We start from the raw sequence: 24,329 nt of genomic DNA on the forward strand, positions 1-24,329 counted from the left end.
AGGGGAAGGGAAGGAGTCAGAAAAAAATGTGATCTCCCCAATCTCTAAACCAAGAACAATTGTTTTCTCAAAATAAAATGCTTTTTGGAGTTCATGGCAAAATTAGGCAGATAACTTTTACACAGTGGGAAATTTTTTTTCTTTTGTTTCCAACAGTATTCATTTTTTTAGAAAACAACAGTGTCTCCTCCTTTTGCGTTTTTGGCTTCTTTCATTATATGCATTGATCTTTAAACAATTGAGGCCTGGATCCTGAAAATCATATGCCCATCTACCTAAAAGTTTAATAAATGTGAAAGTTTACACAAGCAGGGAAAATTTATATCTAATAGAATAAGAAAAAAGTATACAAAGTGTCTCTCATCTTGGAAATCTCATCACTGAACTAAAGATCATTTACGCAACAGTAAACAAATTTCCTCATAATGTTATCTCATGTATAGTGTAACGTGGACAAACACACACTTCAAGCCTTTGAGGTCTGTAGTGGTTTTTTTTCCCCTTATCGGCATCAAAGCAACTTGCAAGTATCTTTGCTCATGAAATATGCATTGCCCTTAACTCCCAATTCCCTTCCACTTCACAAAATGCCAGAGACTCCAAAGAGAAGAGCAGGAGTCAGAAAAACTACACACAAACAATACATCTTAAAAAATCCCATTTAATTTTAAGTAAGTTAGTTCCCACTTTTGAACGTCCATATACAGTGTTGGTGACTTCAAATAAACATCCAGATCATACAGACGAAGCACTCAGTTTCAGGTGACTCACAAACGTGAGACTACTTTACCAAAGGTGGTAGTACCTCACTGCAATCTTCTGCAATAGCCCAGCAGTTGGTAAAGATATATATATATATAACAGCTTTTGCTGAGTATCTTGCAAACACAAGAAATTCTCCTCAGTGAGACAGCTGATGTTAGTTGGGCTCTGAAGAGAACGAGCTCTGGAATAATTCAGGTTAGCAGGCTTATCGCATGTCATTACACTATCTAAGAGCCAAATGGGCAGTTGCCCAAACAATGCTACTCAGCAGTGGATCTCCTGGCTAGGGCTTCTTTAAGACCCAGACTCTGCGGGCAAAAAAATATTCTCCTCGTGTCAAGAACACAGAGCAATAATTCAGCTTCAAAGGAGCAAAGCTTTGGGAATGGAATGCTAAGTGAAATCTCTGGCAATCTGAGGCAGGAACTCAAGTCTGCAAGGAAGTCCTCTTTGGGTAAAAGACAACATGGTGGAAATCTATTAATACCAGCATTTCATCCTTCCTTCTAGTCAATGTCAGTGACTCAAGAAAACTGCCTTCATTGCCCCATGGAGCACTATGCTGGTTTTACAGCCAGATTCCATTACAGAACCAGATATATTCACTAAAGGAAGCATCTTGACCTGATTGTTGAAGCACTTCAGACTCATCAATTGAGAGAAGTCAAACAAAATTTTTGCAGGACAGGCTGAAACAATACTTGAACTGAGCCATTTCATCTTTACTAGAAAATATACCCAGAAAAGTGGCAGAAAAAAAGGGGTGAGACAGAAAAATAAACAAACTCAGCTTTTGGAACATGCTTAATTAGGACACCCTGAAGAACAGGCTGCATCTGATTTTTTCAATTTAATTCATTCTGTGTCTGTAAGCTTGTATACTCAGATATCGCCAGGCCTGGAGACTATCCCACTGAGATATGTTTATGATTGTCAATGCCAGAGAATATTTGGACACCTCAACAACAGATTAAGATTCTGTATCTCCTTGTCTGAAGACCTAAAAGTGCGTGGGATCCAGGTGCTGCACTCCCAATATGGCTTAGGGATGCCTCTAACTACTCCACACAGTCTGACCTCCGGGATGCTTATGTGTAGCTTCTTTTGTCTGGAAAATCAAAAAGCCTCAAGATGCCCTTGTGCATGCTACCAGTAAACATTCCTCACTGGATGGCAGGAAAGCAGAAATTCAGTTTCTCTGTCTCCATGGATATATACTCATGCGGGCTGCAGCCTTCCATCACAAGCGGGAAGGTCTGACCAATGACTATTCCTGAGGAAACAAGTAGCCTGCACGCCTCTAACATGACAATTTGTACGCTTTGTCACATACTAATGAAATAGATGGCCTGGAATTAGTAGTAAAATTTCCAAGCCCTCAAAATTCTGTCAGTGTCAGAAATGACTGACAGAACCCAATACAATTTCATGAGTTACCATCTTTGAACTAAGACTACATTTACTTTTCACCATAAAACCATCATTATGAAATACAGGATTACCAAAATTGGCTTGCCTGGAAGACTATCAATGGTTTGGAGACAAACAAAACATTTCAAATATCCTTCTCTGCTTCTAGCAGAAAGCCCATTTATCTTCCCTGCCTAATATTCCCTTGCACAACACTTGACAGGTCTGGATAGAATCCCCAAGCAGGCACTGACGAGCAAAATACTGGAGTAGGTTAGAAAAAAATGGGGAAGAGGGTACTGCAAAGGTATCTTTTAGTCTCCTTACTACTGCCAGCTGCAAGGGGAACAGGCTGCTCTATTCCTTTCCCTATAAACAATCCAATTTAGAGAAAATGTCCATCAGTGACATCTAGTTTAATACAATGCAAAGTTGTTCCAGTTGAACTGAGTCACCACAGCAGCAAAAGAGCTTGCTTGCAACTCTTAGGATTGCTGAATGGATGGGGTTTATTTTGCTTGTTTTATCAGCATGCAGATATATATAACATCTGGTGTCTTCCCCTCACCCTTCAACAGAAGTGCAGAAAATAAGTATGCCTCCCTCTCCATTATACAAACATAGGACTGCAGTAGTATTTAGCACTGCCATTCTAAACTTAAGCTTACAGACTCCTTCGGACCAAAATCAGAAGCCTCCTCCTTTCTTTTTTAATGTGTGGTAAAAGATTTTTTTTCTAATGCCCCTAGAACTAGCAAGATTATATCTTCCCTAAAGCTCCCGCAAGAAAGGTCCCTGAATATATCCTCGTATTGTACTGTTTAGCCAGTTGTGCTTGCTTTTCAGGAAAGATGTGTAGAGCCAGGATCTGTGTATCACCTTACTCATTTTAGAACAGGGAAACTCTGCTCCTTCCCCATCTCCAAGACAGAAGACTTGTCACATTTTCTACTTTTTAAGGGGGAAGGTGAGGAAGGAAAAAAAAAAAAAGGTCCCAAAGGATCACAGACTGACTATGTCTCCTATCAGACTTCTGAAGTTCCACTTGAAGCCAAAACCTTTCAGAGGAACTGATAAATGGAAGCCTGCACCATGACTTGTGTTCTTATATCAAGACATATGACAGGTACTCTCAATGTAGTAACTTGGCAAGAAAAAAAGTCTTAGAGCTCAAGTGTTTGAGGCACACACATACCCATAACAGACACAAACAAGTAATCAAACCAATAGAGGAAGTTTCTAAACTAGAACTATTCACAGAAATAAAATCCATGCAATTGACCTCCCACCTGCGAGAGGGTGAGAAGTTATGTTTGTGAGTGGTTGACTTGGCTGGAGCTCGGGAGGTTTGTCTTCGCCTTGCAGCAGGTGGTGAATACTCCCTGGAAGGGGAAGAATTACTGCCAGAATGATCTGCAGGACTAGGGGAACGCTTCTGTCTGTGAGAGCTTTCAGAGGGATCCCTGGGAAACATAAACAGCAGCTTGTTTAACAGGTGTAATATGGCATTAGTACGTTTCTAAGAAATTACAAACAACTCCAAGACAGAACCTGGCTTACAAGATCAAGAACTATCTTATCGAATCATTTGTTCCACCTATAATTTCATATATGAAATTACCTTAAGCTAGCAAAACTCAAGAATAGCAAGAAATCTAATGCATATCTTGTAATCACTGGACTGTAAAATACAAAACTAGAATATGGTAAAGCCAAAAATATATGCTTGCAATTTTACCTAATATTTCATGTGGTGGTGAAACTGAATTCCTATCAATGGAGAATTATCTTGCTACCCTATTTAAAAATTTCTGTAGTGTCAGAACTTTATTTAAGCCTCAAGCTCACAGACATTTTCAAACACTGATCACAGCTGCAAATGCAGGAAAGAGACCTGTCAGAACCTTCAACTATTTCACTTACTGTACATCATGAAGATTTGACATTATTTCTTAATTTTTTGTTATTTAGGGAAGAAAAGGACAAAAATCCAACACTGAAATAAAAGGCTGTAGTCACCACAGCAATACCTGATTACAATAGTAAGCCGAGTATTCTCTTGATCCTTTCAACACTACCTAAAATGTTCTTTTCTAGTGCTTACAACCTCCTTCCAGTAATGGAGTATGCAAACATGAGGGAAATAATACATTTTAAAGTAAGAATGGTGTAATTTATTTAACCAATTAAAAATACACAGATCACTGATCTTCCACTCCTTAGTCTTTGCTATACCAGTTACAAAGTAGACACGTATGAATTTGTACCCTATTTTAATCAAGGGAATACAGGATTTAAAAATGCAGATGTATTTTAGAACTTAAATGGACACCTATGCTTCAGAAAATAACGGGCATAGTCATATTAGTCTACCATTTGAGATACATATATATATATATGCAAAAATGAAGTAATTCTAAAATCGCAGTAGTCTGACTACTTCAGAAATACTTTTAACCAACCAAAGATTAGGGATAGTTTAAACATGCCACTGCCAATTTAGAAAGATATTAGTCCTCTAATATTTCAGAAGAGCGGGCAAGCAGATAAGTGAACAATTTTGATAAAGATTTTGGCAAATGAATTGCTCCATTGGTGAAGGTCCAACTTCCTGAAAAGTAATGAATCTTTCAAAAGGGCATTTTACTAACTTACTAAATTATGTAATTAAAACCTACCAATCTGTTAGTTATAGTCTATCAATCCATCTATATAATGCACTTAAAATATTTAATGAATACTGAAAGGGTTGTTGGCAAAGCAGGTATAAATCCCTTGTTATTCAGTGTTCTATAAAAGATAACTTTAAAAGCAAGGTTACATTAAAGTTAAAAGCTAGTAATGCAACATAACTTACCTCTGCTTCTCTTTTTTCTCCTTGTGCCTTTCAAAGTCACGCCCTCTCTCTTTCACCTCCCTTGCCTTTTCTTCTGAACGTTCTTTTGCTTTATGTTTTTCTTTGTGTTTTTTCCCCAGGGGAGTTTCCTCTTGTACTGGAGGAGGAGGACTAGGGGTACGAGGACCTTTCTTTTTACTCTGGTTACTTTTAGAACTCCTAGAGATAAATTAACAGAGGGGTGGAAAAATGAAGGACTGCCAGCTATTTCAAATAATGATTTCTCAGATGTTGGCAAGAAACTTGTAACGTAAAGGGCCTTGAAGCTTTTAGGATAGGATTCACCACTCCATTAGCAAGCAGCGTTCCATAACTGTACTTGACTGAAGGGTGAATGCAGATCGTAGAAATTCACATCGAGCTCTTCCATTTATAACCTTTATTTCTGAACAAGTGAACAAAAATAGGAATTGCTCCCGTTCAGACAGAACCACTTTTTAAATTTAAAATGCCCTTGCATGAACTGCATACAGAGGACCAGAAATCTATAGAATATCTTGTCTGTTTAGATTCCCATTTCTGCAGTGCAATACCCCAATCACCTATGCAAAATGACTTGAAGAACTCATGTCTTCGATTTAATGTTAACTACCTGACACAGGATAAAACATCCAAATATTTTTGAATATGCATCTCACAATATGAAATAATAAACTACCACTGACATAAACCCTATAAACTAGATATCACTGTATACTGAATGTCAGTAGCATAAAAGCCCATGCTGTAAATTCTCATAGCAGAAACGATATTGGTTTGTCCTTATTTAAAGGGCATTTTTGCTTTGCAAATACAGATGGGTCTGTTTACACTGCTGCAGTAATTTTTTTCCAATCTAAAATCTGCAAACAGTGATTCAAAAGGTCCTGCAGCCAGCAAGAACTTAGAAACAGGTTTTGGAGATTGACTTTTTGTGGCAAGGCACCCAGTTTGAACTTCCTGTGATTTTAACATACCTTGTCGTTACTTTTTTCCCTCCCCACACATCCCTCACTTCTTTTCCCCTCTTGAATTCTGAGAAATTTCTTGCCTTGAAAGTCACACATTATTTCCTGAACAGTAATATGAAATACCAACAGAATGTGCAGTTGGTCAAATCTGAAACATTTCACTTCAGTCTAGAGGAGCTACTCCACAGGCTGCAGCATCTCAAATAAAACTGCTTCCCAGTTTTTATTGTTTATATTTCCTCATCACCTCCCAGAGACTCTGGACATTCAAAGAAAAAGACCACCTTGTAAACCATGAAATTAATCAACTAACAACTACATGCATATAACAATTTTCTGCATAAGATTATTCACAAGGCACAATTGAGAGACCTTCCCCTAAAGTTATATAATCAAAAGTCCTGAAAGCAAGGAAAATGAAAATCCATATTAATTATGACAGCCCCAGTAACAAAAATCAGCATCATTCTCTGTTCCCACTTTCTCGCAAGATGCATCTACATACTGACCTCTGCTGATCCAAAAGTGGGGAAGATACAGTAGATACTTTCTTCTCTTTCTTACTAGCTGAAGAAGATGATTTGGGACTGGATCTTCGTTTTGGAGATTTGCTAGACTTTCTTGGTGATGGCGATGGTGACAATTTAGATCTAACCACCTCTGGAGAAATCTTGAAGAAAAGAATATATTAGCCAATAAGATATTGATGCTCAAAAGCTCTCCTGTATGCTGATATGTGTGTCAAATACGTAAATTCAGTAACAGTCTATATCTGAGATCTTAACCATGTACAGATCTACCTCAAATAAACTAACCACACTGTTTTCAAAGAACACCATAAAAAGATGACAGGAAAAGGGTAGGGGAAGAGAGGATGATGCACTCTGTAATACATTACAAACTGTAACTAAAAGTTTAAAACCAGTACATTCTCAGTTAGCACTCAAGTTTGTCTGAAAAAGACAGACCTTCTTTCAGGCTTTTATTTATTTTTATTTTTTTTTTAAATCATCCCCAAAATTTTAGGGTTTCGAACACTAACAGCTTTGCCTCTGCCACTCTACTCTGTTATTACAAGACATGTTGGAACTGGAGCTTGGCAAATGCCTTGTGTTTTCTTCTATGTGTCTTCTCTGTTAAAGGTCTTATTAGTTTTATACCATTATAATGCATTAAATCCTACTCATTTAATAGCTGACTTTACAAAGCAGAAAACTTGGTTATGGTGCTGGATGACAGACCACAACTAATACCCAAGTCACATACTAAGTTATACATATGCCAGTTATTTACTACTATGCAACACAATAGTGCATTTGTAGCCCAGGAAGCTCAAGTCTTCCAGGAAACAATCAGAAGCCTATGAAGTGGCTGATAACTTATTTTTTTAATTTCACATTTATGTAATACAAACCTCTTTTTTAATGACTATTTCCTCTCGTTTCTCCATGTTTTCCTGCTCCAACTTCATGAGTTCTCTCTGAATCTTTTGGCGCTTCATTTCCAAAGACAGCTCATGATCATAATCATAATTAACATCTCCATTATCAGAGTCTTTATTTAAAAAAAGTAAATAGATTAGTAAACAATTACATATGAAATAAATAATAATACTTAGCATACTGGATGCCAAGCATAAATATTTCTGTGACTTTTAAACACTGCATGAATGGATCAATGAAGCTAAGCCAAATCTCTTGTCCAATTACTTATGTAAACCTGAAGTAACTCCAGATAGTTCTACACAACCTGCAGTTAAATTCTCAAAATTCATTAAAAAAACCACCTTAACTTCTTTCAGAGACTTGCATCAATTTTTAAGCTGAGGTAGCATGGGAAACCCAGTAAAACATTCATTTATATTTAAATAACAAAAAAAAAAAATTAAGAGTATGTCTTAAGACCGAAAATACGTATAGCACTACTTAATTGGGAAATCTCACATGAAATGGATTTAAATAGTGATGCAAGATACTAGAGGATTTTGTTTAATAGAATAATCCAAAAATCAATTGATACACTTAATTACATCTACAAATTGATTTTAAAATAAAAGAAGAGGTCTGTATGACTTCTTTCAATAGATAAATGCACACTTCAAGAGTTTATTTCTGTTTTTAAAACATTATTAGTGTTTGGTTCTCACATCAGAAAACATGCTATTTCTCTCACTTTTTCATTAAGTCATCGCTAGTTAATATCATATGCTTCAAGCCTTTCAGTTGAAATCTTACTGAAAATTAAAGCAGTTTTACTCACTCTGTTTAAACTTCTTATTTAGTTTATGGCTATTGAAGTCTAATGCTCAAAAAGCACTTTAGGAAAATAACTGTCAGAGAAAAGATGACTTCATTAAAAAGTCGTTAGCTTCCACTCCCCTTCCTACACACCGGAACTATATAAAATGTTTTGCAATAACTAAACTCGATCTACAAATTCCCTTCATCTGTCATGAATGCATGGGAACAGCTTATAGAGAGGTGCAGTTCCTAACAGCATAGGTTCTTTCCCAGTCCATCTGTCTGCTTACATAGCACTCACTAGAACTTAACAAACAGTAATTCTACTTCATCCACATAACTATGACCAACACCTATTTTGAAAAAAATCATAATTCTCAAGCTGAAAGCCTCAGTGTCTAAAACTTAAGACACTCTTACTATATATTTATATAGAACTTGAGGTTTCAAACTTGTTTCAAACTTTTCTGATTTAGTTTCTATTTCCATGCATACATGCCACAGATCAATGGTTCTTAAATCACACCAAAAACAAAATTTAGAAAGGAGTAAAAATATATTATGACTACTTTTCTATTCATGTATTGTGGTTAAGACACAGCAAAACAGTATTTGCAACACTTATAGCACATACTATAGAATAGTTACCTACCTAATGAAATTTATATAGGAGCTCCATTCCACAAACAACTTGTAGTAGTACAACATTCATTGTATCTCAGTTCACTCAGAATGGATCAGGATTCTCATCTTTTCTTGTAATATTGTAACTACATGTGAAACACTGATGCTTACAAAACTACCTAAACACCACAGCTCACTAGAAGCTGCCATAATTTCACTGTCAGGTGAAATTGGTCTCTAACAAAAATGAAACTTGGGAAAGAGAGGAGAAAACAAAGACAGTCTTTTCCTCAACTGTCCACATATTAAATGGATGAGTATTATCAACAAGGACAATGAAATCATCTTTTAAACATTAAAAAAAGCCAAAACTACCCCCTACCCAAACAGAAATTACTACAGAAGGTAACGCAAGACTCTTACCACTCTTCAAGCGTTTTCAGAATATAAATAGTTCACCGATTGCTACCTTCAGCTGTTACACTCATTCTAATGGAGCCCTTGTTAATGACAGTTCACACCATTACGATTATGCCACAAAAACCTGCTGACTTTTGAATTCAAAGGAGTTACACTCTCGCCTCAGACTGACTAGTTTCAAAATTACTTTGGCTGTAACTTGGATTCAACCAGTGACCTCAACATGAACAGTTCAGCCACAGAGCCAAGTTCCTTGTAGTCTGAGTAGTTAAAAAAGGGAAGAAGGGGGAAAAAAAAAGCAAGCATGTGTTTTTAAAGTTAGTTGTTTTCACCATTGTAGCAGTCCAACGCAGATTACTTCTTTGCTCTCCTCCAAAAATAAACATTAATGACTATGGCATAAAAGCGTTGTTCTTAGAGACCAACTCTTTAAGTATTTTGCTTTACATAGAACCCAGAAATCTTGCAATTCTTTGAGCTGTAGGGGGACCATTAGTTTAATTACACTTACCTTCTCTATTTGTTTCCCAATCCCCATTTTCTTCTTCACTTTCTGGTGTTCTCTCCTTTGTAATTTTGATATCCTCCTTTTCTCTATGTCTTCCTCGTGAAGACTCTTTCTATAAAGGGAAAAATGCTGCATTAGAGTAAACAACTTTATTTTAAAAGAAGCCTGAAGAAGCAGGTATATTTTACATGATATTTCGGCTGTTTCTTTTTTTATAGTACAAAAAGCATCTTCCCCTTTGGCCTGTTGAACAATAACCTTCTTAAATAAGCAGAGACTCCACAGGCAACATGTTCTAATGCAATTTCATATAATCAGTATGCAGGGAAAAGAGAAGAAAGGATTCATAAAATAAGAGGGTTTAAAGGCAGGGCAAGAATCAAGCACGTATCAGAGAATAAAGTTCAAAATAGGAACTGAAAGAACAGATCAGGTTCTTAAGACCAAAAGTTTAATGAACATTTGAAGAGTGTAATTTAGCAGCTTGAGTAAGAGTTCTCAGCTGTAATTAAGAATATTTATATGCAAGGCAGATGAGCCTCAGAAGCTGAACCATTTAACTCTCTGGAGGATAAAGAATGGGGGGGATAATAAAATAAAAATATAAAAAAAACCAGAGCCCTTTGGGTGGCAGAAGGAAGGAAAAAAAAGTCTAAAGCAACACACTGGAATCAAGTGTGTATATTTCAACTTTCACTGGCCCCACGTTATTAGACAATTCTAACTATTGCAGTAGCACCCACTTTGCATGTGGAAGATGGTCCTGTGGATACCTCAGGAAGCCAGAGACTACTCTTACAGGAAAGAAGATAATTTCAAAAGGCAACTGAACCTATGCTGCTCTTCTTCCCCCACTAAATTCCAGTAGTAAAGCTGCATAGTTGCATCATTGCCTCTGCTGAACTGACATTCTCTAAATAATCTACCTGGGCTCAAGTGGAGTACAGGACAAAGTTTTTTCACTATTTGCAAAAAAAGAACATTCAAGCTAAGAAGTATTTCAGGTTAATTTATTAAGTAGGAAACCAGAAAGAGCAAATAATGAAAGTCTGTCCCATATCCCTTTTGTTCTCACCTCCCATAGTGACTTCTTTTGTCTTTTGGGGATTCTGGGATTCTTCAGTGTTGATATGTAGGAACATTTGGTTTTATGCCAAGAAAAGGAGATGCCTGAGAATTTCACCAGCTATTTTTTACTGGGACTTAGATCTTGACTTAATTTAAATCCTTAACAATACCTTAGAAACACAGTAAGGAAATAATATAACATTGTGGGCAGTCACTCCCAGCTGAGTAAAATTCAACTATTCCTTTTTCTTCACTAACAGTGTTAAAATCTTATCTCTAGTTTAATGATGTAAACAATGACAGAACAAGTACTGCATTTATTTTACCTAGTGAACTAAACCAGATGCTTCAATGCACAGTTATCTTCAAGCCTCTCAACTTCATGCATTCAGTATATAAATACATACTTTAAAGCCTTAAAAGGTCTGGAAAAAGCTGACCAGTCGCTATGTAACATGAAGGAACTTCACATTAGAGAACTAACTTGTGTCACGTTTCATTTAAAGCAGCTTGTAGAATAAGGAAAAAAAGTGTTTTTCTCCATTTCATGACAGAATCTCTAAAATGATGCACAAGATCCTAACCTATCAAGTTATGTTGGTTGCTGGTATCAACTGCAGATGAGTCTACATCAACTAAGCCATTATTACAACATGTACTAAAGGCATTTCAGTCTAAGAGCAAGAATTGTACTACCCTCCAAAGCAAGTTACTTTAAAAGAAAATTACTCTGATGAGATCTGAAAATCTGTAACTTTACCAACAAGCCTCTCGTGCAACCATTATTTATTTTCTTAGAGGATCTCAATTTTTCTAGACTGCCTTCCTTGAAGGCTGCATTTGTTCTATTAAACTGTGTACTTCTGCTATATAGTCCAACTAATTCCTACAATAAACATAATTTCTTAAATACAAATACTAGTTCCTATTAATTCAACACTATTTGTTACTAGCAAACTGAAATATGCGTGTTAGGACATCCTCTATATAATGATCTCAAAAAACTTCTCAAAGCCAATTCCCAAAATAACTTGTCAGCAGAGAACGTGCAGGTAAGTCAGAATGCTTCAAGACCAATTTAATAACCCAAGTTAAAAATACTACACAACTTGTATGTAGCTCGTCTACATCTCCAAACTTACAACCAAACACAAGCATCTTGAAACAGCCTGTATTTTCTCCTTTCAGTGGAGAGATTCAGTAGTGGCACAATCATACTTCTACAGAAGAAGTGAGAACAAAAACATCTATGAAAGGAATTTTATTGAATTACTGAATAGAGGGAAAGGGAATAGACAATTTTTATGCAAGCATGCTATTTTACGAGTTAGGACAACTTGATCCAAGCCCATTCATACACTAAATAACTTCAGTTTAGTTGTGAGGAAAAAAGATTCTAGTAACATTGCATCTTGAAAAAGAAATCTCAGTTTAGAAATTGAGTATATTTTTCTGGGGCACACAAATCCAGAATTTAAGCTATGACTGTTTAGAACACATATTTGAATTTTCTTTTCAAAAAGTCTTCAACATATTCCTTTTATTGTACTTGTTCCACTTACAACGCATTTAATTCCCTCGTACTATGTGGAGTCAATATTTCCTTTATATCCTTGTAGACCTTCTTGTATTTTACATAGTTTTTTTCATCTCTCCCTTAATAAGCCAAGAGTAAAATAAGTCAAGCTCCTAAAGGCCAATAGCATGTCTTTCACTTATACCTGAAGATGCCATATCCACTTCAGCCACACCTGTAAGCTATTTCTCTGAAGACTCTGAAAAAATGCCATTTACTAGATGAGAAACAATAAACTTTCATAATAATATAATTATTTACTAAAAAAAAAAAAAAAATGTAGACTGTCCTAAGAGTAAACAACAACTTAGTAGACTTTGCCTATGCTATTTTCAGGTACGTGCTCACAGTTAAAACTATTTACATGTGTTGGACAGATGATTACAGTTTCATGTTGATGTTAAGGATAGCAGTATAAACTAATTCAAAAGCACATATTCCTTTAAATCTAGAATAAGCTATAATGTATTACAGCTAGAATCTTTTGGGCAAGCACAGTACTATTTTGCTCTACATATGATACCTTTATAGTGTAAACTACTACCACACTACACAAACATACAAGAAAATGAATCTGAAGTCTCCCTGAAATGAATAGGTATTGTTTCCATTTCAGAGATGGAAGACAATGCTGACTTCCATTTCCAGTGGAGATATTCAAAAGCCCCAGTGACAAAAAACACAGATATGAAACAAGTGATACACATTCCTTACAAAAACCTTTCCTAAACGTACATTCTTTCCACTGTTTCTCCCAAATGACACGCACCTCCCAGGTAATCCTTTAGGTAATACTTCATATACTCCAATGTAACTGTCTTCTCATAATATGGAGAAAAATTCAACATAAAAAATTCCAACTAAATACAGTAACAACAGGAACCTTATCTAATTATTTGTATAATAGTTGATAAACTAACATACAGTGCTGACATAATTCCAAACACAAATCTAAGAAACACAGAAACAACTGAGTTCAATGTAGTTGTCCACGTAACGCAGCATATTGTCTCTGAAAATAATAGTACAAGACATGAAAAAATAATAAGGGACATATTCTGTAAGCTGTCCATATAGGAAGTTTCTTCCTAAATACATACAGATTGCACTAGTTATGTCTCCAAAGAACAAGAAATCTCTTCTAAAAAGATTTTATATTAGTTACACTGTCGCAACTTTTGTGGAACCTATTCAGGTTTTTGACTGTATCTTCTGGCAATCAGGTAGAATTGTCATATATAATGTAAATAGCATTTCCCCTTGTCATTTTCAAATTTGCCACTCTTTCTACTGGGATGAAGTATGAATATGACGCATCTAATTTACAGTCTCTCAACCATACATTATATGCATTCACCACGTCCTTTCTTCTCTCCAGTCTCTCTCTCACCTCCTTGCCCACTTCAAAAAGACCTTTGTATTTTCTTGCATACAGGTGATCACAACCAAACAGCATTTCAGATAAAACTGGACCATAAACTTCTACAGCACAATATCGATCATTTTCTATTCCATTTTTATATACCTGAATGTTTGCTTCTGCAACTGTGACTGCACTTTGAACAGATGGTTTCATTGAGCTGTCCACAATAACTTCTTTTTCTAGCGGATGGTTTCAGTTACTTTTAAAAAATATTCATTCATGATTTTTTATTTTAAATACTTTCTTCATTGTGCATTACCTTGCACTTGCCAACACCAAGTTTCATCTGCCATTGTACTGCCAAAAACTATCTTTCCCGAATCCATATGGCATTCCTCAGACTTTCGTAATCTTAACTACTGTTTTCATATCTTCTGCAGTTTGACATTTGGGATGTCCAACATTTTTTCCACGTTCTTAAAAAGTTACAGGTCTTTAGATGAAGCACCATAGCATCCTCTGTAACTTCATCATTTGAAATTAATCTAAAATTTTCCCCTTAGCTGGCTTCTAAACCTGACAATATTATACCTGCTATTCTTTCACTATGCCTCAAAAGTCTCATTTCAAAAGAGGCTATTTAAGGTTTCACCTGTATCAGACAGTTCTCTCTTAGCCACTAGCCTCCATTAAAGTTACAGGCTAGTAGAATGGTGAAGCACAAATTTTGTCTGGAGGAACAGTGCTGCTCTTTCTTTTTTTATTTTTTTAAAAAACCCACAATTATGAAACTTTTTATGGAATAAGCTACTTTTTGTTATTTCAAAACAAAGTTAAGATTTCTCATCCAGCTCCTCTGTTATCCCAAAAACTTTAATAAAAGATGGAAACATCAGATATTAGATCTCCACCCTAACAGTAGCTCTAACATTGGAGCAAGACTTTTGTTAGCAGTTCAGTCACTTCAGTGGTCTGTTCTTTTAGATATCCTGGTTCTTTGCAATGCAACTCTTGACGACTGTCCCTCTTCATCTATTTGTTCCAGAATCTTTTTTTTGTATAACCCATATTTTGAGAGTTGCCTCCGTGCGACTTATACAAAAGCTCAGGGTTTCCTCAGCCTTCTGTTTTATAAGATTGAAGCAGGGTATTTTTTTTTCTCTGCAGTGTACTTATGCTGTAAATAATTCTTTGGTATTTTAACAGACCCACTAATTCCGACTCCTTTTGGTTCCTGCTTCCAGTTCACCTTTATTTGGGGTTTAGTTGTTTAAGAGTATTTTATTATTACATTAATAGAACACTATAAAAAAGCAGGGTTAACTAACCAAAAGTAAGAAGTACATCAAAATTAGAGTTGTACCAGGAGAGAAGTTACAGTAAACTTTTAGTAACGGTTGGAAAAAACACTTTTCCCACCAACCATATACTCATTAACTGAACACTTTATTCAAACTATTAGAAAATAAAAGAAACACATTTAAGTAAAAGAGTAAAAAGATTGAAAGTTTACACAAATTAACAGCAACTGAAAACATGATTGGAAGGTAAGCCATTCTGTTAATTTAATGATGGCAGCTGCTGTTGATTTCTTTACACCTGACAAAAATTCAATTTACAAAGCAAGTAGGAACAGACCAAGAGAAAAAAAATAAGAATACTGTTAATACCTGCAGAAGCAAAACTGATTTTTCACAAATAAAAACTTTTAATCATTATTCATATGAAGATGGTCTTAAAAAATTGACACAGAAATACACTGGTGCTATTGTTACACGGGTGCAGGGTCACACTACCAACTCTGCCCCTATTTATTTGTAACATCAGTGCAGGAACAGATAACACAATTTAAAAATAAGCAACTTCTAATATTTGAGGGGTATAGGTTTGCAGAAAGATGATTAGAAAATAAGAACGATAATGAATGAATTTTTTTGCAAAATCCAAAACTGAGCAGTTGGGATGGCTGATGAGTATGTGAGGAGGACGGTGAAATCAACCAGCACAACAGTAACTGCATGGTCTCATCAAAAGCAAATTTGGGATGAACAACTGAAGTCAGCATGCATGTAAACAATGGATACAAATAAATGTTGGGGGAAAAATAGTGGATGATTGGAACAATGGTTAATACACTTTCTTGGTAATAATTAGAGTCTGCACTGCTATTAAATACCTGTTTATGAGTATTTATAACATTTTAGTCTGCGGGACTTATAAAATCTTTGGGAACCAGAAGACCGGAAAGTGCTACAAAATTGCAAAATAATACAATTGTTAAGACACTTCATAATAAAATATGCCACGTGCTATGTACAAAATGATCAGTTCATTAAAACATTTTGAATATTACAAGTCACCACGATCAGGTTTCTAGGACACGCTGCCCAATTGCTACTGAGGGATTCTGGAGTTCTGCAACTCCATTCTTACCCTAACAGGAGAGGATGATTCCTCTGTACTTCGTTTCTGTGGCTCTGCCTCAACGTCTTGACGTTTGTTCTTCATTCTTTCCCGAAGATCTCCAGTGGGTCTTTCTGGTGACCTGTATAATACAGAAACATAATATAACCAGTTCTATGGGATTATTTTTAAAGGAATACAATCTATCTTTTAATTATTTTTTATTAGTATACACAGAAAGATCTAAACCTCCCACCCAGAAGCAAAGTGGATGAATAAATAAAAAATACTCAGTTCTAATAGGCTTAAGCATTCTAAAAAAACCCCAAACTCTTTCAGAACATCAAGGAAGACTTGACTCTTAAGAAGAACAATTACTTGTATGTATATATGGCATGACTCAGTTACTACTCTAGATTGGCTTCAGGCGATCCTACCCAGAACAAATCTTTTTCTGACCATCATGCAAATGTGTTTCACAATCACTCTGACCAAGTCTTTCGGATATCTTTAGCTTTCTCCATATCTAAGCTGCACCATTTTTAATATATATATATATTAAAAAAAAAAAAAGCAGAGTCAAATCACTGCAGACTAGCAATGACAGTCACATAGAAGCACAACTTTGAATACAAATGAAGTCTGCAAGTGGAGATACCCTGACCTAGGTGCCATCCTCCCATGACCTTGGTGAGACTGCTACACAAAAAAACTGTCGCAAGACTATGCACCTGAAATTCACTCTTGGAGGTCTCCTCCATTTTCCATCTTGCAGTAACATAATTATTTCATTATTTAATTACAAAATATTGGATGAACTCTACTAGTCATGCAACTTTAAGGTATATTTTCTGTAAAAGGTATTACTGTGATGTGGGAAGGGAGGGGGAACATCCTACACTACTATAAGACATCTATACAATTTTGTCACCTCTTAGCATGGATTCACAAGTTCATTTATCCCTTATGGGTTAAAAGAGAACAAGCCTTGGATTTAAACAAGTTCTTAAGCAAACGGGGATGTAGAAGCTGCTTCAAACGATCTTTCAATTTAAGAAAACAAATTTTCTCTTCATATAAATCTGGCTTCATAGTGAGTTTGTTATTTCTGTGATGGCTGTTAGCCATAATTACAGATTCTTCTGTGAAATGGTTGTATTAAAGTACTGGATGTGTCCCTACAGTTTACACTAAAGAATCATAAAGAGATCCTGATGCTGCCTTAGCTTATTAGAAGAGTTATATATAATATTTGAATAATGAAAACTGCATTTGTTTTGTTTTTCAGACATAATTAGGGTTTTCATTTAGAAACTCATTTCTCCCACCCTTCCTCTGTCACAAAATACACAAAGGGTAAACTTTCACAAATTATGCATACAAAAATCTATATTAATATGATTTCATTTTCAACCTGTGCATACTTGAAAAACAGTAATTGGTTTCCACTTCCTCTTTTGCAATGTTTTCTATATTTAATTCTTTAAACTGTGTCATAAGGTTAAGTGTCTTAGGATCTAAGAAGAAAAAGACCAATGACTGCTCTCATTTTTAAATGCATTTAATTCTTCACGGAGTTGTAAATACAAGTCACTGTAGATCAGAGGAAAGGTACAAAACAGTAGCATGCTGCTTCTTTCAGCACTAAGAAGGATCAAATAACATCCAGCATACAAATATAAACAATTTATCTTCTTTGCATGCATTATTATATCATCTTTAAAGTGTCTGGCTTAGGCAAAGGTTATGATTCAAGGTGGTATTTTTTTTTCCCTCCCCCATCTTAGAAAGATAATGCCTTTGCATTACCAAAATACTCTGAAGCATTTCAACCATCAGCTACCTCAACAAATAAACTGCTTTTCAACATTACAGTGGCAAGTCAACGCCTTAATTTTTAATAATACTTCAGCTATGGCATAAAGGATTTGGATTTGTGAAACTGAAAATTAATTTAAAAGGCAAAGAGGTTACAGATAATGTACTAGCAACATTGTTCCTCAAAGTAACATTGTTCCTCAAAAGGAGTAATTTCAGGAGGGGAAAAAAAAAAAAGGTAGCTGAAGGAGAGAGCAAGAGAGCTTACACTGAATGCAGCTCATGTAATTTCTAGAGAGACATTTGATATTTTCTTTTCTTTTAATTATATGCTGGATTGAAAAAAAACATCCAAACCAAATTCACACTCAAATCGTACCTTTTTCAGTATGGGAGGGAAGAAAAAAATTTTGTTAAAACATTATTCAAATCTACTTAAAGATTACAAAAGCTACCAAGAAATCACAGAAATGATAAAAGCTGTAGCTTCAGGGTTGGGGTTTGTTTGTGTTTTTTTGTTTGGTTTTGGGGTTTTTTTCAGGTTTAACAGAACACTGGAATGAAGTCATGGTAACCATCCTACCCCTCCCCAAAAAACATCATAACTCCCCAAAAGTCTAATAAAATAAGACTAAAAATATGTGAAATTTTTTATAAATAATTACTCAGGAAGTTGTGACTGTTTTCAGATACTTTGGCTTAATGTACAGAAAAACAAGCTGGCCTACTAGCTGATTTTTCTTTCAGATGTACTATAATTTTAATTTTTACACAATAGCTTCTTTTCTACACAACTTCCCCCTGCCCCTCCTCCAAAAGGAGCCTTTGGTTATTCCAGGTAATGCACACTGCTGAATTTCAACAGATAACTACAATTTTACCTCTATAATTTAAGATGATGTGGTTAGACTGCAACTGGTAGAACCTTTCACACAAAAGGCTCCACAGCATTATCCCTATACACTGAAAGAAGAAAACTACTCAGTGAAAAAAATCTCTTTAATGACTTAACATTTTGTGCTGGGCCCATCCTTTAAATAAGGCCTAAAATGCAGAATTTCATCATTTCAAATTTTAAGCAGTGCAGTTAAGTGATTTTAAACAGCATTACTTCCTGCAACAGTTCAGTTCACCATATTCAGTGGCTTGGTTAGGAAATGCACGTTCATAACAGCACCTCCAATTGCTTCTGTACCTCTTAAAGTGCCAGGAACAACTCCCTAGCAACAGGCACACATTACAACACAGCTATCTGAGAATATCTGTATGTATGTGCATGCACACACATGCATGCATAGGCAGATGACAATTATTAGTGTATATTATTAGTTTAATGTACATATTCTAATTGAATTGTCCTGTTTTTCAGTTTCCCATATAACGATGTTTGAACCTTGCAAAATCCATATGTTCTTACCTAATATTACTGCTGGTTTGGTTTTTAAATCCAGTGTAATGATCCAGAATGAAAAGGATCAGACAAGCTGTGAGAGGAACACTCTGATGGCATAGATTCTGACAATAACATAAGAGAACCAGCAGGAAGCTGTCAAGCAACTAACCAACAATCTACGAATGGAGCAAGAGAGTAAAATTCTTTGTAGGACAGCATGTTTACACACAGCTCTTTCCTTGTTACCTTCTCCTTCAGATGCCTGGAAGACTGGCAGGTCTATTACTGAATTCTTAATATCCTCATCAAGAAAGCTTTATAAATAAAAATAAAACCTAGCATGTTTTTACAACAGCAAGATTACAATTCATGCTGTGAGAGGCAGCATTAATGCTGAAACAGAGTTATAACCAAATGAGATTTAAGAGTCACACTTTAGAGTCAAGTTTTCCTACTGTCTGGTGATGTTCTGAACTAAGGGAGGCATTATGGTCTGATAAAACCATTAATGATGAGACTGATTTCAGACAGGTATGAAATTGGAGGGGCAAGACAGGAAGGCAGTAAGATGTGCTTTGTCCTACCAAACTGCTTGCAAAGTGGACAAAAGACTTCACCAGCAGGCCTGGCTGAACACACGTAGACAAGCCGTCATTACATTGTCCCAGACACTTTAACAAGAATAGTGCTTGAACTGAACTGATGTGGAAGCAGCATTAGTTTGGCTTGCAAGAAGCCAATAAAATTGCATTCAAAATACCTGGATAATATTTGTAAAAATCTCTGTAATGTTAAATGGCATGAAAATGCCAACATTTTATTATGTACATAAACCAGCTTTTTCTGTGCCTGGCCAAGAGCTATCAGTAAAAACTTCTGAAGACAAGCATGCTTTTTTTCATTTGTCTGTGTTGGTGGTGGTGGTGGGTAAGTAGGGGCTTCCTCCCCTTTTTCATTTTTAAGAACACCTTTATTAAATGTTGAATGTATCAGACAAATAAGCATTAAGATCTGTCCTTTGACTTTTTCATATAGTCCTAGTAAAAAACAAGTTAGCAATAAAAAGTAAATCAACATTATTCTTAAACATCAATAGTGACAGTGAAGCAGAAATAAGGCTTTAATCATTAAAAGAAATGTGACTTTTCTTCAAATGACCAAGCAGAACCACATACTGAGTGTTCCAAATGCTGAAATCAACGAGAAAGTGACATTCTAACAGTTTTAAAATTTAATCTCTACCAGTAAATCACTCCTTTTTCCCATTTGGAACATTCAGTACAGAACAGAGTAAATCTTTTTACACACCGAAAGAAACATTAAATTCAGTGATATATTTTGTATCCCAGCTGCTACCACCTTAGAAGCAACAGAAGATCAAACAAGCAAAGTCAAGATCATCCTGAGAGTATGCCACAGGAATAGGAAAAAGAACCAGAAACAGAACCCTAACCTCATGCCAACCTTCCTGTTGTTGCTTTACACTTCAATGCTTCAGAGTGCCCATCCATAATCTAGAGGTAACATTGACATTATGGTAGCATCATGAAGCACAGTTGTTTGTAAAACGTGAAACCTTCATATAAAGAGGTACTATGCTAAAACTGTACTATCTTTTTGTCCTTTAGAGCAAGAATATTACAAACTTACTGCCACATTTAGTTTCAGTTAAGTCTTATGCCACACAAAATGGCCAAAAAAACTATTTTTCAATTACAGTAGCATATGAAGAAGCAGATAATAAAAAATATTCTCTTCTGAAAATTGAAGTAACTTTTTGGATCTCTTCCTATGATACAGGATATTTGTTCTATATCTGACAGATAAAGAACTATGTTTTGAAGAGAAGTGTTTTCTCACAACAGGAGAGAAAGGATAGAGACCTTATACATCAAACAATATAGTGAAGGCAGAAGGGCTGCAAGTATGTGAGTACTGCTGTAAGTAGCTGCAAAATAGCATTTTAGTAAAGGACAGAAAGGCATATCAGAAGCTGCAGTGACACTACGCAAAAAAAAGTATTAAGGTACTTGAACTTCCCATTTCAAGTAATATAAGAAGTTAATCTGCATCCAGTGGACTCCATTCATTTTTTAAAGCTACATACACACAAAAATCCTGGGAAAATCCACTGTAAGTTGCCACATTAATTGTTTTGAGCAGCTTCACAACACAATTGGTTATCAATAAAACATACCATGAGGCACACCACAGCATTTCACTTTAAAAAAAAAAAAAACAGAAGACATAGTTGCAAAAGCTATTTTCCTACAGCATGTGAAGAATTCAAAGTGAGTTCTTGATTTACCTTCTATAACTGCTGCTATAGCCTTTACCTCGTGGTGAAGGGCCATGTACGAATCTACATGTGTTCCCATAGAGGCAGTTGCCAGTCTTCAGCCAGTTACGGCACTGTGTCTAAGAGACAGACATTACTGGGTGAATTTCACACTCATTTCTGGAAATACCATTGGTGTGAGTGTGGCAGAACAAACAAATGACTCCACATTAACTCCCATTTATCTGTAATTTCTGTCCACCAGTAATATAGCTAATTAAAAAAATAATCAACAATGAGCATCAAGTCTGGCAGAGAAAAATTTAGGTTGGTGGAAATACTATTAATATGTACAGTACTACTTTCCTCTCCAGAAGCTGGGACAACACACGTTATTTGAAAATTTTAGTATTAGTATGTTGTACATCCAAGTGTTAAGGAGTTCTTTTCACCTCTACTAACATCAGTGACATCTGAGTATTTGGTACTTGTGAGCTACTCTTTCCCACCACCTAAATCCTGGAAAAAGAAGATGCTGGGGCGGGGATGAAAAGAAGAACACTTTTACAACTCACCTCTGCAGTACTTCCAGTGCTGGGTCCAAGCCTTTCAAACACACTGGGTCTTCGGGATGTGCTATCAGATATGGTCTTGGTATTTTCCACTGTGACCTTCCTTCTAATTTTTGACATTTTGTACTACTTCAACCAAAAAAAAAAAGCAAAACTGTAAAATCCTTCAGTTTGGGGCTATTGACACTGAACTCAGATGAATAAAATAGTATGATATGCGTTGTAACACTTGCTGCAGAGGTGATGAAGAAAGAAAAAGAAGTCATAAATGAGTGAAATGTATCTAATAACAAGGAATGCCTCTGATTTGAATTAGTCAGCTCAACACCAGTAATGATAATTTTTCATTTTATTTTATGACCTGCTTTGGATTCTTCAGCTTCCCTTTGGGAAAGATCATATGATATATTATTCATTTAGGTAGCAAACACCACACAGAACAGATGCTTTCCTTCGTCATGTATTTTTTGTGCATCAACTCAAGTCACTTCAAGTGAAAAGAACTTTTAATGTTACTTCACCAACCTCTCAGAAACAGGTTCCGCCCACTAAAAATGGCTCCCATTTTCAGAAACCAATCTTCAAAAATGAGAGCTCCATTTTTTTCCACCCTTGGTTGTGTGTGATAACCTACTGAAAATCACCTTGACATCACCCACAGTCTGTGTTCGTTATTGGTTTGTATTCTACAGCTATTTGGAACCACCTGAGTTTAGAAAAAACACAACCCAAAAAGCCCCACAACAGTGATACACTTCTTAGCTTCTCAAGTAACTCCCTTTCATTAAGAAAAACGGTTTTTGAAGCAAATATAGCATAAGTTTGATAAATAAGAAGTCACAATTTATCTTACCTGAGAAAGAAAGGAGTTATTGAATATAGAAAGAAAACCATATTAAAAAAGAAAAAAGGAAGATATATATATATTGAGCACTAGAGACAGGTTGTAGAAAAAGGGCAAAATGGGCTCTAAAAACTATTGTCCTTCTCTAAGTGCTACTTGACCAAATAAAATCAATTTGGGAAAACCTGCCAGTTGCTGGGTGATTTATATACAGCTCAAAAAGACACCTCTGTTGTATTGCAAAGTGTCATCATTCTAGAGCTCATTAGTCAGTGTAACATGATTAGCCAAACACTAATTTCCCACCCTTCTGCTGTCTCTTCTGCTCCTATCCACGTCACTGTGTTTAGAACACACACACTTAAGCTAATTTCTCAAACACAAACAAGTTACAAATGACAAAAAAGCTCATCCGTACAGGCAGAATAATACAAATTTAAACTAACATCCACCAGATTGGATTAATATAAATTTTCACTGATCTGATCAGCGATACATTTCCATAGCATTCATATTGTAAGGTTCTGTTCTACAGCAAAAAAAATTTATAGTGTATAAATGTGGACAAATGTACATAAAACATAATTACTGCTGTAACCTATATTTTACACTTGACACTTTGATAATACCTAGGTTTTTTCCCTTGTACACTGGTGAAACTCTGTTGAGTCCTATGGTTACTTCAGTGACAAGACCTCCCTAGAAGTCTGACGCTTGTGCACTTTCTACAAACAAAACTGTGCTGAAGCTCTGGCTAAGCACTTTAGCTCCTTTACAAACAACAGAAGAAAGCTAGCTTACGCTACGTACTTGAGAGATACAGCTCGGTTCTAGTGACTACTTCTCCAAACCTTTGATTATCGGAAGAATTTTATCTCACAAGTAAGGTTCAGATAACCAAGATATTAACCAAGATGCTCAGAGAGGGTACAAGTTAACCATATGGTGTATACCAGACATTAAAAACAATGGTTAACATCAATTAGTGGAAGCAGACAGTGAAACAGTAGAATTTGCCAGTATAGGAAATTATTTGGGTTAGTAAAAACTGCGGAGAATAGATATTTCCAGAGAAATCTAATTGAGTTAGAAAATTCAGTAATACAACAGCAGATGAAATGCAAATAAATATAATGTAATGCACACAAGGAGAAATGATTTTATCTAAATACTTGATGAGTTCAAATTAGTCCAGTCTTCT

The 24,329-nt window shown here is 35.7% G+C and overlaps 1 protein-coding gene across 9 annotated transcripts in view; it reads right to left on the bottom strand.

Annotated features, from left to right (window-relative positions):
- The window catches only part of ZC3H13 (zinc finger CCCH-type containing 13), a 50,097-nt gene that overhangs the window by 21,303 nt on the left and 4,465 nt on the right, over positions 1–24,329 (bottom strand). For 3 of the 9 annotated variants that reach the window (XM_054821263.1, XM_054821246.1, XM_054821256.1), the window contains exons 2-9: positions 22,288–22,413; positions 21,743–21,852; positions 16,254–16,365; positions 9,817–9,925; positions 7,436–7,575; positions 6,531–6,691; positions 5,033–5,230; positions 3,465–3,638 (exon numbers count right to left, since the gene is read on the bottom strand). In XM_054821263.1, the coding sequence (XP_054677238.1) occupies positions 3,465–3,638; positions 5,033–5,230; positions 6,531–6,691; positions 7,436–7,575; positions 9,817–9,925; positions 16,254–16,365; positions 21,743–21,852; positions 22,288–22,404 (1,121 nt within the window). In that variant the 5' untranslated portion in view covers positions 22,405–22,413. Of the gene's footprint in view, positions 1–3,464; positions 3,639–5,032; positions 5,231–6,530; positions 6,692–7,435; positions 7,576–9,816; positions 9,926–16,253; positions 16,366–21,742; positions 21,853–22,287; positions 22,414–24,329 lie in introns of those variants that run through there. The other 6 variants (XM_054821273.1, XM_054821303.1, XM_054821239.1 and 3 more) reach the window with 5 other exon arrangements.

The sequence above is a fragment of the Grus americana genome, chromosome 1 (genome assembly GCF_028858705.1).
Source record: "Grus americana isolate bGruAme1 chromosome 1, bGruAme1.mat, whole genome shotgun sequence".
In the NCBI taxonomy this organism is placed as follows: Eukaryota; Metazoa; Chordata; class Aves; order Gruiformes; family Gruidae; genus Grus; species Grus americana.